Genomic DNA, 19,434 nt, shown 5'->3' with positions numbered 1-19,434 from the left:
GAACCCAAATAATGAGTCCAGATGTTTTCAGCTATTAACCCAATTAAAGAAGAAACCTTCTCCTTTAAGGTCTGACCCAGCAGTGTTGCAAACTCCCACGTATTTCTAAGATTTTCTTACAGTGTCATGACTTGTTAGATGACAATCACATCTATCATCTGCATTATTAGAGCTGCTGCTGCCCAGCAGTGTCCCGATAAACCGACACTATAAAACTGACTGGTCTGAACATGCTATGTTGCTGATTCAGCAAATAAACACAAGAAGATTAAAAGAGAGAAAGGGGGGGGGGGGGGGGGGGGGGTACGTGATGGGAAAATGGAAAAGTTCTGCAGTTTGTCTTTTAGGTAAAAATCTTCCTCACGTTTTCATTTTTAAGTAAAGATAAATTTTGTTAACTGGGGCATTTTTTACATGTTTATATTAGTCAAAAGTTTCAGGAAAAATCAGGGTTACCTGAATGAACTTCTTCACTCCCGTTGCTCCCCCAGCTCACTGACCTCACTAAAACCCTGATAAAAACTGATTGGATTCACAAGGTGTGGCCTACAAAGGAGCTTTTTCAATCATTGACTCATGATATATGTTTTAAAACATTGAATTTTTGTATTTTGATGATGTTTATTTGATCACTTTGGGACTTGATGTTTCCAGGCTTCCTTCTGAATGAAACAACCAAAAGATAAAAATACTTAAGCAGATACATCTAAACCTGTCTCTGTGTGCACATTGCCTCAGTTAAATTAATCACTCAGTCAAAAGTCTTGCAGACCTCCAGATCTCTTTGTGGGTCCCCAGGCTGGGAGGTAAAAAACTGCCATTGACATTAAATATATAAGTATCTTTAAATATAGCATATTTCAGCACAAGTTACTTTCAGGTAGAAGGAAGCTTTTCATGGTTATAATGGAGAAATTCCTACTTTTTCCTTTACATTTGACTTGGAACTGCAGCCAGTCTGTACAGGAACACTCTCTTCATAGCCCAGGTTCTCAGGCATTCTTTTTAAAATGTGAACATTAAATCACTATAATGTGTTTTGATATTTAAATAACAATATTCCACAGTGTCAGGCACTTTGGTTTCCTTCTTCGGAGCTGGATTTCCTTCCTGTTAAAAGGGAGTTTTTTCCTTCCCACTGTCGCCAGTGTGCTTGCTCAGGATGGGTGATTGAGTTGGACCCTCCAGCTCAATCTGTTGGTTTCCTTATAGTGGCTATTATGAATTGGCTTTCATAATATTTTTTTTCCTGTCTGTAAAGCGTCTTGAGATGGCATTGCCGTGATTTGAGGCCATATAAATAAAGATGAAATGGAATTGAACAAACATGGTTTAAAAGAGGGACTTTAGATGTTATGTTTTTGCAAAGCACATGGCTCAGTGCAAAATGATGCAAGTTATATTAAATATGTTAAGTTGAGCTTAAAATAAACCACCTACAAAGATTGCATTTTGGTTTAGTAAACCGATTTCTGTGCCGTGGTTCTTCCTTCTTCTTCTTGTGCTTTGTCAGTTTGCAGAAACTAATTGGTGCATTGCTGCCCCCAAGTGGTCTGGTGTGTGAACCAGCAGGTTTCCAAGAGCTTGAGTTGTCAAAACATTAGTTCATCTGCCACATTTTCCAGTCCAGTGAGCCTCCACCTGTTATGTGGCTACACCGCCTCTCCCTGTGGTTTGAGAACCACTGCTTTATAGGGTCTGCTTTGGTGCTTATTTGCAAAGCAGTAGCTTTGCTTACACCAGTGGTAAACATTGTTTATCTTTGTGTTGGTCATGCAATGGACTGGCGAGCTGTCCAGGGTATACCCTGCCTTTCGCCCAAAGTATGCTGGGACAGGCTGCAGCTTCCTGCGACCTTTCCCGCGGTCTAAGCGGTTAGGATAATGAATGAATAAATGAGTGGTAAACGTCACTAAAACAGCTTTAAAAATAAATAGACAAAACTTAAGAATAAGTTAAGAGACAAAACTTCAACTAAATAAGAACTATAAAACGTCTTTCTCACATGCAATAAAATGCCAAAACTACTTGGGATGTCCTGACTTTTCACAAACACATCCACCTGAAGTTGGAGAAATACCTCCACATATGGTTTGTTTGTGAAAGTTTGCAATAGAAGATAAAAATCTGTACAAGATCAATTCTAAAAACTTTATCAGATCAAATCTCATCAAACTGTTCTCATGCTTCTCATGCACCCAGATATATATCAGATAGTTTGATCAGATGAATGCAGTAAACACAAACATCAGCCACAGAAGATTTACAGATTTATCACTCACTACTACTGACACCTTTGGCTTTGAATGACACCAAAACTTCAACATTTTCTGTTAAAACTTCAAAGAGTGTTCAGAAGCTGTGAGCTGAAACCTGTAACATCTGACACACATTTAAACCTGAATTTTACCACCTGTCCAGCTTGGTTTGAATCAGTGCGTCTACCTGCAATCCTCTCGGGACTTTCAGAGAACAGCAGCTCAACTTTTCCATCATCTGGGAAGACGGGATCTGGAATATTAAGAGGGGAAAAAGTCAGACATCTGGACCCTTCTCTCCACATGCTGGGAGCGTTTCCATGCGTCCTTCATGGCTGCAACAGCTGACATGTTTCCAGGGTTAGTTCAGGTGCTTGGAGAACAGACCCGCCAACAGATTTATCAGTTACAGATTAAAGCCTGATCGAGTGGAGCTGGAACACAAGTTGGCAGGTTATAAATACCTTCACTGGCACAGTCAAGGTCCGCCTTGGAGAAAGAGAGGGTGTGTCCGACCATGAGGCCCGTGTGAAACTGGAGACGGAAAACAACCCGACGACTGGCTGAACGGCTGTTTTTATCATAACAAACCACCTGGAACAAGAAAATGAGATGATGGAGACTTTACTACTCTGTAATGAACTCTCAAGTTTCTGGCTCAATCATTCACTATAATTATGACTTTTATTATAATATTTCTAATACTGTTGGTAAACACTGCAGCCACTTTATCAGGTTCACCTGCTGTTCAACAACACTATCTGCTCAGCCAATCACACGGCAGCAACTCAGTACATCCAGTTATGTAGACGACTTGCTGAAGCACAAACTGAGCATCAGAATGAGGAAGAAATTAGATTTAAGGTTGTTGGTCTGAGTGTTTACTGGGATTTTCCACAAACAACCATCTCCAGAGTTTCCAGAGAAGGTCTGAAGAAGAGAAAATATCCAGCAAGCAGCAGTTGTCTGGACCAGAATGTCTGTAGGATCAGAATCTGCAGGAAACATCAGATGGATCCATATTTTCATCCTCAGGATGGATCAACGCTTCAGTCTGCTGCTGGTGGGATGGTGGAGGGGGGGTTCTTGTCCCACTTTGGTCCCCTTAGTAACAGCATGACATGGTTTAACCTCCACAGCCTACCTGAGTCCTGCTGCTGACCATGTCCATCCCTTTCTGAGCACAGTGTAGCATCTTCTGATGGAAACTTCCAGCAGGATGATGCACCATGTCACAAAGCTCACATCATCTCCACCATGACGATGAGTTCACTGTCCTCCACTGACCTCCACAGTCACCAGATCTACATCCAGCAGAGCAGCTTTGGGAGATTCTCATCATCATGATGAGGTGGAACGGGAGATTCTCATCATGATGTGGTGGAAGGGGAGATTCTCATGGTTATGTGCAGCATCATGATGCTTCATGTCAGTATGGAGCTAAATCTCTGAGGAACGTCTCCAACACATTGTTGAATCTATGAAATCAAGAACTAAGGCAAGTCTACAGGTAAAAGCGGGTCCAACCTGGTACTAGAAGGTGGACCTGATAAAGTGGCTGTTGAGTTGATAACACTACAAACAACAAAGATTGTCAAGCCATTATCAAACACATGTTCCTCTTCCAAATAATATTCTAATGATTGTACCACAAAAAGGCTGTGCAGCTCACTGAACATTTGGGCCCAGATCCTTTCAACCCTGATCGTTTTGTTGGCGCGGTTTACCTGTGTTTGCATCCGATTCACTTTTATAAATGTCATGAAGGAATATAAACACTCCACAATAGATCCTTTGTATTTTAAAATGCTGTCTCTGTCAAGCAAAAAGTAAAACAATTCGTCTAGTAAACATTCTCAGATAACGTGCTCTTATCAATATTCTGTGTGAGTCAAGGTGGATGTGTGAACACATCATTCACATACCTGTCTCCTTTTTCTTTTAACTGTGAAGCAAAAACTGTCTCAAAACATCAAAATTATTATAGTTCATTTACACTTTTTTATTTTATACATCATACGGTAATGTTTAAGTAAACCACTTCATGAGAGTGACAAAACGTTTTAGCAATACGTGATTGGTTTCTAGAAATGTAGGTGTGTCAATCACCAGCTTTTTAATGCAATATTCCCGGGGTAACGGAATCACCAGACTTCCTAGCTTTTTTAAGCTTTCATCTGCGTATTGGTGTTGAAGTTTGCCTGAAGCACCAAACACCCACATATCAACTTACTAAATTGACAGGAATATTCCTCCACTTCAAAGTTTTAATCTTTCTTGGTCAAATATCTACTATCAAGGCATGTAGTATGTGAACTTGCATCAAAACTTTGAAAATATCCCAACATATGAATGTATCTTCCTTTCACATAGGCCTGCAGAAGTCATGTGACTGAAAACAAGGAACAGAATATCATGACTGAAAGATTAGGAAGTAAAAGTGTTTTTCAGTAGAAAACCTGCTGGTTTAAACCCCAGTTTACCAACTCTACATGGCAAAATGTACAAAGTTACTCACTGACACTACCTTCCAGTGTGTTCCTCTACTGAATAAGATGCAATGTGGAAGTAAAAGTACTGCACATTGAGTCAGATTAAGGTTAAGATCAATATGTCAACCATAAAAGGCTAGTTCTCAGTATTTTTGCTCAGAAAAGCTAGCATGGAAACTATTATAAATCTAAGCAATTCTGTCAAAAGTGAATACATGTGACTGAATTGTCTCAAGAAAATACATCAACCCTCCAGTCTGCAAATGTAGAGAAATGTCAGATAACAGCAGCTGTAGCCTAAAGAAAACCAACCAAAAGAAACATTCAGTGATGAAAAATGTAAAAACAGAGAATTCCTACTCACCATGATGTCTCCTTTGAGTAGCTGAGCGGGCTGAAGCACAAAGTAGAGCCGGTCTGTCTGAACTGTATTAACATGACTGAGATAAGGATAAACATGTGTCACTTCCTGGGCTCTAACCATGTTTACAGTCTGTAAATTATATGTTTCTTACTAGACTGCCGATGTGCAAACAGCCTGCAGACTTTGATAGACCCTCAGGAAGAGGCAGGCTCCTGAGAAATAATGATAATAATTAAAAGAACAATCACAAGTTAAAACTAAAGGTTGTTGTTAAAAGAAAAGAAAAAAGACAAGAAGGATCTTATATTCATCTGTAAAAAATGCACATTGATTTTAAAGATTATGCTGGAATCATTCTGGAAATAAACAAAAACAACTTATTTTTCTGATGCATTTTCAAATTTAGATCAATCAGATACATTTAGGTTGGATGCAGTTTTTCAGACATTAATTAGTTTGACAAACTTTGATTTGTAGTTTTCTTACGAACAGGTGCTGACCGATGCCGCCCTCCTTTACCTCACAGAAAACTCACATTGAACCTCCCCCCAGGGGCCCAGTGAAAGTTTTTCCTGTGTCAAACAACTATGCCGTAATTGGCTACATCTCAGCTTGGCATCAATGGGAACACAGCCTCTGGGGGTATGAGCTAATTTCTACTGAGAATGCTGTTGTTGGGGCAGCAGTTTGAAAAAAAAAAAAAAAAACCACTAACCTAACCCTTCTTAGGTGTTAGGTTAAGGTGTGTTTTAAAAAAAACACATCTTGTAACCATAACATCTCACATTGAGGCTCTGAAAGTAACTGCAACAACTTGCAGACAAAAAAAAGGAGATTGTCAGCATGCCATTCATCCATCCATCCATCTTCTGCCGCTTATCCGGGGTCGGGTCGTGGGGGCAGCAGCCTAAGCAGGAAAGCCCAGACTTCCCTCTCCCCAGCCACATTTGCCAACTCTACGGGGGGATCCTAAGGTGTTCCCAGGCCAGCCGAGAGATATAATCCCTCCAGCGTGTCCTGGGTCTTCCCCGGGGTCTCCTCCCAGAGGGACGTGCCAGAAACACCTCACCAGGGAGGTCCAGGAGGCATCCTGACCAGATGCCCGAGCCACCTCAAATGGTTCCTCTCAATGCGGATGAGCAGCGGCTCTACTCTGAGCCCCTTCTGGATGACCGAGCTCCTCACCCTATCTCTAAGGGAGAGCCCGGCCACCCTGCGGAGGAAACTCATTTCAGCCGCCTGTATACGAGATCTCGTTTTTTCGGTCACGACCCACAGCTCATGACCATAGGTGAGGGTAGGAACGTAGATCGACTGGTAAATCGAGAGCTTCACCTTCTGGCTCAGCTCCTTCTTCACCACGACAGACCGGCACAGAGTCCGCATTACTGCAGATGCCACACCGATCCGTCTGTCAATCTCACGCTCCATCCTTCCCTCACTCGTGAACAAGACCCCGAGATATTTTAACTCCTCCACTTGAGGCAACACCTCACTCCTAACCCGGAGAGGGCAAAGCCCCCTATTCCGGCTGAGGACCATGGTCTCAGATTTGGAGGTGCTGATTCTCATCCCAGCCACTTCACACTCGGCTGCGAATTGCTCAAGTGAGAGCTGGAGATCACGACCAGATAAAGCCAACGAGACCACGTCATCTGCAAAAAGCAGGGACCCAATCCTGAGGCTACCAAGCCGGATCCCCTCAACACCTCGGCTGCGCCTAGAAATTCTGTCCATATAAGTTATGAACAGAATCAGTGATAAAGGGCAGCCTTGGCAGTGTCCAACCCTCACCGGAAACAAATCCGACTTACTACCGGCAATGTGGACCAAGCTCTGACACCTGTCGTACAGGGACCGGACAGCTCATACAAGAGGGTCCGGCACCCCATACTCCCAGAGTACCCCCCACAGGATTCCTTGAGGGCCATGGTTGAATGGCTTTAATCATTTAATAAGAAAAAAAGGACAAATAACATCAAAAGACTTACTGCCTACCTCCATCTGGTCTCAGTTTTGGGAGACCATAAAGAACAACACAGAGGAGGAAAGATGGAGATGGACACATCCTCAGTCCTCTTTTCAGTATGTTGCCCAGGATCCACACATACCTGAAAGGCACAAAGAAAAAATGTATACCTGCTGCTGGCATGTAAAAAAAAAAGGACATTTCAGGGGTGTAACTCATGTAATACGAGTCACAGCGGACTCCCCAGCTGGTTCGTCCTGACATCAGTGCTGCAGTTTCTTACCGTTTCTGTGAAGGTGTCATCAAAGCAGACAGCTTATCATTGTAGAACCGCCTCATGGCAAAATGGTCGAGACAGAGGTCTGCACTGAGAGAGGAACATATCTTCAGACGAGGCCATTTTTAGCCAAAATGGAACAATTTGATCAGTGCCTATGCTGAGACCTGCAGCGTCAGGGACAACTTGACAGATGAGAACCAACTTTTAAGCAGACTTTTTGTTTTTTTAACAAGCTGAAACACAGAATCTTGTATAACAGACCAAATGCATGACTGGATACCACATCCGTTTCACAAGCCTCTGCATACCTGAGCTCATGCACACAAGCACTTAAATCATTCACAGAGGGACAATGGTCACAATCAGATATGTCTCAACTGTGAGTCAACTGATCGGCCATGAACAGCATGCACACAGACACGTGCACACCAAGTATGTGTGGAAATGATTTGCCTGAACTCGCAACAGCTCACAGTGGGATGAATCCAGTCGAGTCTGAGCCTTTAACAGCTGACATTTATCCACTAGAATAGAGGATATACCTTAAGAGCAGCTTGTGTTTGCTTTCGGCTTGAATTAACAATATTTTAGCATGTCGTGCATGACAGGATCCCAGCCTGAACACCAAATAACATGTAGTTCAAAGTCTCTTTAATCAGCCACGCTGTCCTTTGCAGGCTTGAAGACGTACAGTATCAGCCTCTGTCTATTGTTCCACCAGTGCTCTTTAATCTTCAAACATCAATAATGGGTCACTTCTTTACAATTACACTTCCCTTCATGTTGATAAAATCTCACTTATATAAAACCTAAGTGTACAACCTCAGTTAGATAAGGAGCCTTCAAATGTTTGATTCAATATAACTAAAAATGCGATGCCACTAATGCACTCTAAAAGAGCTGAGTCATGTTTCATCAGCTTCCTTTTAACGCAGATTTTTAACAGTTTGGGAGCTGAGGATATTTACTGTTGCAGTTTTTCTGAGGAATCAGTGTCCATTCATGATAAATCCAAGATTCCAGTTGCTCAACAGTCTGTGATTGGTGTTGTCTGATTGTGTGCTGAAGTCCAACACCCGCCTCTGCATCAGTGGTACCTCCACATGCACACTCAAAAATAGAGGTACCAGCTTGTACCTAAAAAGGTACAAATGCTTGTCGCTGGGGGTGTACTCTTTTGAGAGACATTTCTGTGCCCTTCAGTTCTGGTCTATTTTTGTACCTTATCAAGTTCAACCTCACCTTATCAAGTTATGTTTTTTTATGTTTTCACAGCATTAGGCCTGGTCCATGCAACTTAGCAATATTATCTTATCTTTAATCTAGAAATAATCTTCAAAAACTCAAAATACTGACCAGCCATACACTTAGTTTGCAGCATCTGACCTTCATTGTCTGGTGTAGTAAATGACTGTTAAGTAGTACTACTGTCATCACTCAACTCTGCTCTAGTTTGTAACATTACAGCCATTAACATTACAGTTTTCAATGCTGCAGGTACCCTTATGGTCGAAATGGTACAAATTTGTATTTTATGTCACTTTGAACCCTTTTTCGTACTCTGAAGGTGTGCTTCTGGTCTCTTAAAGACCAGTATTGTACTTTTGAGAGAACATTTCTTTAAAATGTACCTATAGGTACAGAAATGTCCTTATCTTGTACCTCTGTTTTTGAGAGTGTGTATGAAGTCCTCCATGGACTCAGATGCTCCCCTGTACCATCACAGCTTCCTCTGATTACAACCTGGATGCTTTTTTTTTCATCTTTTGGCACTTAGAAGAAGATGTCAGTATTTCCCAAAAGCAGCTGAAACATGGACTCATCGGAACACATGTCCACTATCAGTCTGTCCACCTGAGACGAGCTGGTGGGCAAACAGCTCAGCTGTTTCTGGACAGCTGAAACATGACTTCATCTATTTGTGACTGAGTTTCAAGTTATATTTCTGGATGCAGCGGTGGACTGTGAGGCTCCCCTGAATTAATGAGTCTGTATCATAGACTGTATATAAAGAAATGGGCGGAGCCTCTGTGACGTCACCTGTAGGTTTCTGAAGAGCTGAATTGAAGCTCGGTGGGCGGTTCGTACTGTCGCCTTGTTGGCAGCGTCATGCGTGTTGTCTCACCCGGAAAATACAAATATGGGCAAAGAGGTGGAGCTCAGAGGGGGGCTGTGAGCGTCATGGTGGATGATTGACATCGAGCGAACTCCGAGCTTTCTGTAGCTAAGCGCTAACTGAGCTAACCTGGAGATAACAGGAGCTAACCAGCTAACGGAGGTAAGCAGGCTAAAGCTAAGTCATGTTGTTAACCGGCTAAAAACCGCGGTTGCGCTATGTTCTTCTGACTTGAAGTGGGAGATTGGGTACCTGTCAATCAAAAAGACACGCCCCTAAATATGCCGAACTTCGAGATTAAATTACTTTTAAATGGGCGAGTTAGAAAAAAAATTCACTCCCCCCACAGTTGTCATGAAGGTAAACCTGACCTATAAACCTAAAATGGATTGTTGTACCAGGCCGTAAACATGTTTATTTCTGCTGTAAACATGTTTATTTCTGCTGTGAAGTTGGCTTTTTTAACATGGGAGTCTATGGGGATTTGCTCTGTTTTGGAGCCCCTAGTGGATGAAGGGGGAGCTGCAATTTTATGCACTTCCCCATAGGCTTCACTTTTAACCGCCGGAGGTTGTCGCTTGGTCTGTATTGATCACAGTTTCATGATGATTTCTCCTGCAGGGATGCCTGAGGGGGTCAAAGGTCAACCATTCAATAATGGTTTCTGTCCTCAGCCTTCATTAATGAAAGCATGAAAAATATACTTAGCATGCTGGGACTGATGGGTAAACTTGTGCAGGCATGTTTTGGGTGGTTTTGTCTCCTGTAATGGATTTTTTTACTGGTTTCTCTAATCCAGAATGCTGGTGCTGGTGTCCTCACAGAGGCTATATCGCTCCTTTTCTCACACCACTACACTGCTTTCATGCACAAAAGGATTTGTTTTATTATTTTGTTGCCGGCGTAAAGGCACTGAATGGTTCTGGTCCAAATTGTATGTCTGATCTGCTGTTGTCCTATGAGCCATAAAGACATTTAGGTTCTCCTGGGTCAAGTTTGTTTGTTTTCCACTCTCAGAGTTAAAGCCCAACAAGAAGAATCTGTGTTTAGTTTCCTGCTCCTAATATCTGGAACAAACTACCAGGAAAAAAAACGAGATCTGATCCAAACCTTAGTTCTCATCAGTCTAGTCATAAAATGCTTTTAGTTTTTGTTTCTATTCATTGTTCTCACGCAATCAAATACTGATATTAATGACAATGTCTGCATTTCCTGATCTGTGGATGCAAATATACCAAAGTGTGATCCTAATTTCTCTGTCCAAGTTTTGCACAAAGTGGTAAGAAATTGTACTTCCTTTACTTCAAAGTTACTATAACTTGGTGCATGCTCCTTTTATACCAAATCCCGACACCCTCACCTGACACCAATAATCTACAGATCCAAGAATCCCTAAAAATGCTCCAAATTCAGCAAAATTTTTTGCATCTCTTTGTCTCTTCCCCCATTTTTTTTTTTTTAAGTATATTCTTCCTTTAAGTTCTATATGGTTTATTTTTTAATTAATAAGATCATTACTGTTTGTGAAGACACTGAAATTTATTTGCTTTGATTTATTTAAAAACTGTTAAATGAAGACTAAAACAATTCTGATTGGATTTTATGCTCAATTTTGGGGGGAAATAACCATTTTAATATAAAAAAGGCTTTTTGTATCAGCTGGATTGACAGTTTTTTATGTGGAAATTTTCCCCTTAAATATGATTTTTAATTTAAAAGAAAACATGTATTCTAATATTTAGTTAATTCTATAACTTATCTGAAGTTACATCTGAAAAAAAATCGATTTTTTTTTTTTGTCTCTGTCAGGGTGAAAAATAAACTGTTCCGTCATAGTTACCTGACTGACATGTTGCTGAAGTGGATGTACGATGCCACCAGGACTCCCAGTCGGCCTTTCCCTCCCTGTTTGGGATGATCACACACTCGGCATCAATGAGTTGCATGTGCTCATTAAAGACTATGTCAGTGTTAATATGTGCAGCTGGTGTGCAGTGTTTACCCTGCAGTGCAACACCAAAACATGCTTCGGATGAGTCTGCAGCCAGTTCTCCATCATTGTGCAAACACTGAAGATCTGATCCAAGCTGGGAGCCAAGAGATCCCTCCAACCTGTGTCCAGAACCTGAAATAAAAAGCCACACATGTGTGATGCAGGCATGTGACTCTGGAAAATCTAACCTCGCAAACTGGTGCAGCTACCTTGTGGTTCATCCGTGTGAGAGCTTCGTGCTTCTGGGAGACGTTGATGAGCTGCATGAGAGCAGATGACACAAAATGTTTAGAAAGCTTTTTCATTTGTCCCATAAAAGATTCATGTATGATACTAGAAATAAAGTGTAATTACTGGTTCAATTTTAACATCATATAATGATTAAAATACTAAACTGATCTAAATAACACAAGGATGAGTAAAGTAAAGGTTCTGGGACTTTAATTCTTGCTTTTAAACAATATATTCCACTTTTTTTGCTTGTTTTCAGTTAGTTTTTTGCCTTGTAGAAAAAAGTAAAACCCTAGATATTTGATTTGTACTTTCCAATAAGTTAATAAACCAGAAGATTTTCATATTTACTATCCTCCCCAACTCACCATGTAGTTGTGTCCATGCTTGGACTGCAGCATGGGAACAATCTCCTGCAGGTTCTGCAGGTAGACGTCCTCTGGACAGCCAGGAGGGCAGAGGATGGTGATGATGCGCTCAGTGATGTAAGTCAGATCAATATGGCGTCGTTCTTCCATGATGGCTGGGACTTACATGGGAGCCTGTAAAGAGGTGATGTAGGATGTGAGAAAGAAAGTTGAAGAGATTTTTGGGAAGTGAAACTTTCCGATTGACTCAACGTTTAGCTGAACTTCTGCAACATCAGATGGACGCCCACACGAGGGAAACAGTTTCAGCTTAAATGTCAAGTTTAAATGGAGTCCGCCTTAAATATCCAAAAATAGTTTTCCTGGGTGTGATTCTTACATATACTGAGGTCCAGACCAAAAGATGCTGAATCACTGGGAACGCTACTAAGCTTGTGACCAGAGGAGAAATGGTGATGCTGAGTCACCAACATGGGACAGTAGCTTCACTACTCATCAGCTAAAACACAGATCCTGTGCAGCATCATGACACAGAATGATGGTCTAGCTGCCCTGTTGTCCCAAATAAATCTGCTTTGTCAGGATGAAATAGCACATGTAAAGGAAATCAAGCTTTGTAGATTTAAAGCTCCATGTGTTACTGGACCTGACAAAGAGAAACAAGGGAAATGTGAGTGTGAAGAGGAGAGAGAGAAAGACATGAAAAAGAAGACAAAGATCTAATCAGAATCAGATGTGGGTTTTTAATCTCTGGCTGGGAAATGTCAGTATTGCAGCAGCAGTATAGAATAAATAAGAGAAAAGGGAAGGAAAGTGAGAATATGGATGCAAAAAAAAGAAAAAAAAAGTTAAATACAAAACACGCTTTAAGAGCTATCCAGGTCAAATATAATCAGACGAGCGATTCAAGAGAATAGAAACATACACATATTTATGCACACATATACATACATAAACATATAAATACTGTTTACAATATACGATTCATTATAAATGCTAAATACCCAGTTAAAAGTATGAATAATGAGGAAAATATGTGATTCAAGATAGAAAACAGGAGTACGGTTCTGTCTGAAGAAAAGGAAGGAATTCAGTAGGAAAGTTGAGTGTCTTGAGTCTCTGTAATGAAGTGCTGAGGCAGGAAATATTTCAGGTAAACGCTCTTTGTGACAGCTGAGCCGAATAAGTCTCCTGGAGAGGGAGCTCCATCGTCTCTGCACTGCGAGGGGGGAGAGGGTGGTCCAGAACAGAAAGCAAAAACTGCAACCAGACATACAGCTGCTGCACCTGTAAAGAACATTTCCTGCAGCTTCTGTAAGAAAACAAAGCAGATGACTGGAAGACGACTGGAAGACACGCCGAGAAAAGCATGAATAACAGCAGCAACACCAGCAACAAATCTGCAACATAGCTGCAGTTACTGGAGATTAAATCTGCAGGAAACACATGGACAGTAAAGAGGAAGATTTATCCTAATTCACACAGATTGGAAATAAATAAAAAACTAACGATGATATAAACAGGACAACAGTTGTTTCCTATCATGTAAATGCATTAAATTCCAAACCAGGAATGTTTCAACGGAAAGTTTTGTGTCCTGATTGGAAAACCTGACAATGAAACAATAAAAGAAAGTGGTGCAAATCTTCTATCAGGCCACTGGGGTCATTAAACTGTCACTTCAGGAGTTACATCACCAAACCAGCAGCTCCCACTCGCCTGTTACGTTCTGCATTTCCTCCATCAGGCCACTGACTGACGGTTTAACTGGCCTGCCAAGTGGTTTTTATTCCACCAGCAGTGGTCATTTTAAATAAAAATTTATCCCAGCACACAGACATGCTCGGGACTTTTTGGAACTGATCTATTTATATTTTTCTAAAACACTGCATTATCTCTGTTCCACTGCTATTGACCTCAGTAGGATGTTTTTTTTTTTATCTATTTATTTACAGTTTTATTGTCTCTTTTTATGGATTTTGTTGGTACAACACAACAACAATTTCCATTTTTGAGAAAGAAATGGACAATTAAGTAGTCAGAGTTTAATTCAGTTACAACAGTTTAATATAAATATGCTAATTATAATACCTACAGGTACTATGAATAAAAAAGTACTTTTTATCATTTTAATAAAAAAAAGTAAAATTTTCTACTTATCTAAATTTAAAATTAAAACATGACACTTTTTAATGAACTCTTTCTAAAAATAAGATTTTTTTTTTCATTCTTAGATGACATCTGTGTAGTACTCCCTCTTTTCCAACATTTTTTCCTGTTTTTTCTCCAAATCTAATCTGAGATGCCAAAGAATGTAACTTCCTCCCACATTCTTGTGTAAACCATCAATTCTGTGGTAAATGGGCTCTGTGTCAGCATTCGGAGCAGGGAAATTACATGCGTGTTTGGGAGTGAGAAGGCTCATAGTGCAGCGCACAGAGCCAGGCGGTTAACCTCGCCTTCACCCGCACCATGTGACCACGGCGGGATAAACAGTCATACAAGCATTTTCACAAGCTGCCATAACCTGCTCAGAATCACTGCTTCATTGTCCAGGAACTGCACAATCTTCTGTCTTAGAAAGCGTCCCTGACAAGCTTTGTGAGGCTTCATAAACACAAACTTTATAAAACATATTTTCTGATCATTTTAAGATATTGTTGGATCATTTTGTGAAAAGAACAAATCTCTGTCGTACACTCTGCTCATACACGCTTTACAGATTAGTGCTTCTAACAACAGCTTCTGTGTACCATGTGCAACCTGCAAAGAGATAAAAATACCAAAAACAAATCAAAAAGCAAAGTTTTCAGAGTCAGAAGCAGACATGGAGAAGCTGCATTCAGCTTCTATGCTGCACATGTCTGGAAGTAACTCCCAGAAAGCCTGGGATCAGCTGGCACCTGCAGGTTAAAGACCCTCCTGGAAACAGTTTTTATTCAAAGTCTAAATCTGAAATATTTCTTTTAAGCTGGAAATGTTTTAATTTAATCGTGTTTTTAATCATTTTTATCTAACATTATTTCTTCTTCCTCCCCATTTTTCAATTGAATCAAATCAAAACTTTATTATTAAAGCACTTTCACATGGCACAAGGTAACCAAAATAAAATAAATCAACATAAACAGCATCACACAACAGTAAAATAGACTATAAGACAGGAAAGGTCCAGTGGTCCTGCTCGCTGGAGTTAAAAGCCAACGTAAAAAGAAACTTAAAACCACTTAGAGTCCTAGCTGACCTCACAGATAGAAGAGACCCTCCCAGAGTTTGGGGGCTACTATAGAAAAGGTTGTGTCTCTGCAGGTCATGAGTCGAGTCTTAGGGACCTCTAGGAGCATCTGGGCTTCAGATGTCAGAGACATGACGATGACCGTGCAGAAGCAGAAAGACACGAAGGTGCCGGACCATTTAAACATTTAACTCGTGCTTCTTATTTTCTACTGTTTAAATGTCTACAAAGCACGTAGAATCACCCTGTTGCTAAGTTGTGTGGTGAGAAAGCTGAACGTGGAGCAGCTTCTGGATGCTGTTTGGCTGTGAATCATGTTTAACTTTATACGTAATCTGAATTATTTTGAGTTTAACTACATTTTAAAGATGGAATTAGAGGGTCGACTACGTGATTTTCTTATGATCCTTACATTTGTTTCCATGATATAAAAGTCCTTTCAAGCTGAAACTTCTTGCTGTTTGCAGGTATTCATGGTTGGAAGGCGTAATAAGTATTTCTAGATGGCATCGTTTTGTTGTTCCTCATTGATAACTTAAAATGATCACATTAAAGTTTACTCCTAATTGTAAGGCCAGCTGATGAGATCGGATTTGTCCAAAGTCCGGTTTGTATCTGCAGATAAAGGTTGTCACAAAAATCAGCTGGTGGCTTCTTTGGGAAATCGTTGTAGTTCTTTTTTATTTAAGGTTTGAGTCACAAAGCAAGAAAACCGGCAACGTGATCAAACAGACAGCGATTCAACCGTCATATATCACCCACCTAAACGCCTCCAGCTATTATCACTTATATGAACATAGGAGGTTTTACTGCATGAGATTAAAACATCCAGTTGTCTTCAGAGGTCAAACAGATCTTGTGTTTAAAGGCAATGCTTGTATTTCTTGTTGCACAATGACAAAAAGTGACAACAAATAGAAAAACAAATCATAAAATAACACCTGAGATGCAAAGAGACGTCTCAGATATACAGAAACACGTGAAATGGTCGCAGTGCAGCTATAAAGGCGTTAAAAAGAGGCTTACAAGCAGACTAAACAATCACAAATAAACACACACGTCACAAAACCACAACGAGAGAATGACAGCTAACAGACACAACAACAGATGGGAAGCAAAACATCCCAACAAAAACCAGCATGGAAGTCAAACTAAGACTAAATGTTTGCAGATTTAATATAAAAGATCCATCAGAGCAGAAAGAGAAGAGACAGAAACGTGATCCGAACAAGAACAAAAAGCAAAACTGAAACAAAAAATCAACAGGAAAGAGTTTGAAAATTAAAAATGTTGACCTGAAATCAGCCAAAGAGACTAAAATGCTTTTTTAAAAAAAGCTACACAGATGTTTGATATAGGAATAAACCAACAACAGAAAACAAAGAACCACGGAGACAAGAAAGGAACTTAAACACCTGATGACACGAGATAAACACACAAAATATTCACAGGGACAAAAAAAACTACCTGAGAGCTTAAATAACCTGCAGAACAGAAAGGGGGAGTGCTGGACCAGAGGTCTGGAGGAGTCCTCCACAACCCTGATCCTCAAGGCCCACGATCCTGCAGACTTTCCATGTTTCCCTGCTGCAACACCTGAATGACAAGTTCTGCACAAGTCAGAGCCAGAAGTCCCCAAATCTGGACCTTGTGGTCCTGCAGATGTTTCCCTGCTGCAACACACCTGACTCAGGTTAAAGGCAAAATAGCATTCCTGGTCTGGAAGACCCAGGTTCGAGGACCTGTTTGGGTCCCCGGCTTGCCAGCAGAGCCACTCTGAGCTCTGAGCCAGACCCTTAACCGTCCCAGTCACTTTCCAGGCACCAAAACATGGCAACCCCTTGTTCTGTAGCACATCGAGACGGGATCAAATGTCGAGGCGAATTCCACTGATCAGGATTCATAAAGTAAAAATTATTGTCATTATGTTAAATGAAAACACAACATGACTGTAAGAAGGTTCGGAAACAATAAAAAAAACATAAAATGAGACACAAAGTGGCTGCAAAGTCATGAAGGGATCAGAGAGCAACTGGAACAGAAACAAAGAGAAATGAGACGACAACACACTCGGACGCACAAAACAATCTGAAAACGACACAAAACCAGATGCAAACCACCATAAGAGGGAACAAAGACCAAAAATACGTGGTTGGTTTTTCCATGTGTGCTCAGGGCCCGTCATTTCTGCAAACATACAGTCACTGTGGCCGAAGCGGAGCAAATCTGTTGCTTTAACTTGCATCTGTAAAAAACCCCTGCTCTGGTTCCCATGCTGCACCTCCGAGCCAGTCCTCCCTGGGACAGCTGACAGGGCTGGGCAAACAATCCTAATGAGGGACTTCTCTCCGGTTATGTATTTCTGGGCTGTTTTTCCACCGTGTTCAACGACTGCACATCTAAATTTGTCAGAGCTCCGCCTGAGCAACCAAAACAAACAGAAGTGTGCGACTCAACCACACACACACAAGCGTGCACTAGCTGCTCTGCAAAGTCCTTGAGCCCTTAACTTGCCACGTCTAATTATAGTCTTTATTTCCCATTTTAAAGAAAGGCATTCCAAAATGGATTAGACTTGTTTCTGTCTTTCCTTTCACCAAGCTGGCAGGAAAAACGCTTTTGCCTCCTTGAATGTTGCAGGATTAAAGCTGCTGTTTGTTCATCAGACTGAAACCTGAAACAAGCATCTTTCTTTATCTCATTCCATAATTTCTGGTCCAAAAATCAACACTTTTTATTGAAATAATCTCCCTTCACTCCAACTGATCCCTTAAGATTACTTTTTATTTTGCCATAAAACTCTTTATTTAACAGAACTTTTAATTAATATTAGTTTAAATTTAATATCATGTCACTTCATTCATTAGGTTATCGGCTCATTAGCATTGCTAATGGTGTGATTATCCCCCTCCCACTGGCAGGGTTTGCACTTCTTCCGAGACAAGCAGGCTTTTACAGCCTAATACGAGATTAAATGACCTCTTAAGATGGACTGAATCCCAGTGTAAACATGTTTTTGTGGGCTGAGAGCCCTAATATGTCAGTAGGCTAATCTCTGCATCTGTGGGGGAGATATTTTTCATAGTAATCCCCCCCACCCCAACCCTTCCTGCCCAGAGATTTACCAGCCATCATATGTTCTCACCTCAGTGGGCATTCACACTGAGGGAAAGAGAAAGTTAAAGCAGCAGACAGCAGGTCTCCCTGCATCCACAGACTCTCCTTTTACATGTCAAGAGACAAGAGAAAGGAAGCTTACCTTGTCTGCGACAAGCAAGACGTCAAATTCACGGCACAATGAGGCCAGATGAGTGAAAGTCTGTGTGTAACCCGTATAAAAAAACAAGGAGGAGACTTGTAGGCGGAGGAAGAGGAAGGAAAGGAGAGCAAGAGAAATGGCATGATAAACTGTAAAGTTACAGCTCTGCTTGCACTTTGCCCTCTGTTGGACTACAGTGTGACAACAGTCCACTCCTGCCTGAGTAAAACTGTTAAATCAATCCAACTGCACCTCTCAGAAAACACACACACACACACACACACACACACACACACACACACACAGGAGTTGCTGTTTTATCTGAGTTATCTCTGTTACATGTAATTACATTAAAAAGCACATTTAACCAACATTAAATGAATAACAGATGCATCTGCTTTCATCTTAGACACATTTATTTCCATAAATTATACATAATTTATTAGAGAAGGAAAACAGAAAATTCATGCAGCGGTGAGACGAAGAATCATGCAGTGGTGGAAAAAAGTAAACAAAACTAATAAAGCCAATATAAACATGTTTTATTTCAAAATATTTCATTATAATATTAGAGATTACATAAAACTGTGATGACGTTTTTCTACTACTGTCATGTTTATGAGATACCAGCAGAGTCTGTGTCATTTTAAGCAACTTTATGATGAATTTTTGGTCTGAGAAGCTTTTTCTTTAATGCAGTCTGAATCTTCTTCTTGAATCAAATTTTATTTAGGAGCACTTTTTATACAAAAAGAAGCATAAAGTGTTTTACATAATAATAGCATATTGAAAACAAAAGCCTTCACACAGTCCAGTTTATGAGCTTACAACTAAAATCACGCAGTTCTTGTGTCATGTGACATATCTCAACC

At 40.6% G+C, this 19,434-nt stretch overlaps 1 protein-coding gene across 1 annotated transcript in view; it reads right to left on the bottom strand.

Moving 5' to 3' along the window:
- Positions 1–12,221, bottom strand: part of LOC306759467 (tensin-3-like) — a gene marked incomplete at its 5' end in the record, with an annotated part of 57,205 nt that extends 44,984 nt beyond the window's left edge. The window contains 10 exons of the mRNA XM_079245133.1: positions 2,446–2,511; positions 2,723–2,852; positions 5,115–5,190; positions 5,266–5,326; positions 7,113–7,225; positions 7,367–7,450; positions 11,320–11,384; positions 11,482–11,604; positions 11,682–11,732; positions 12,072–12,221. Coding sequence (XP_079101259.1) covers positions 2,446–2,511; positions 2,723–2,852; positions 5,115–5,190; positions 5,266–5,326; positions 7,113–7,225; positions 7,367–7,450; positions 11,320–11,384; positions 11,482–11,604; positions 11,682–11,732; positions 12,072–12,221 — 919 coding nt within the window. The remainder of the gene's footprint in view (positions 1–2,445; positions 2,512–2,722; positions 2,853–5,114; positions 5,191–5,265; positions 5,327–7,112; positions 7,226–7,366; positions 7,451–11,319; positions 11,385–11,481; positions 11,605–11,681; positions 11,733–12,071) is intronic.
- Positions 12,222–19,434: the final 7,213 nt, after the last annotated feature.

The sequence above is a fragment of the Telmatherina bonti genome, assembly GCF_933228915.1.
Source record: "Telmatherina bonti genome assembly, chromosome: 8".
NCBI lineage: Eukaryota > Metazoa > Chordata > Actinopteri > Atheriniformes > Telmatherinidae > Telmatherina > Telmatherina bonti.
The sequence above is the reverse complement of the archived record's forward strand: the minus strand, read 5'-3'. Positions and strand labels throughout refer to the sequence as shown.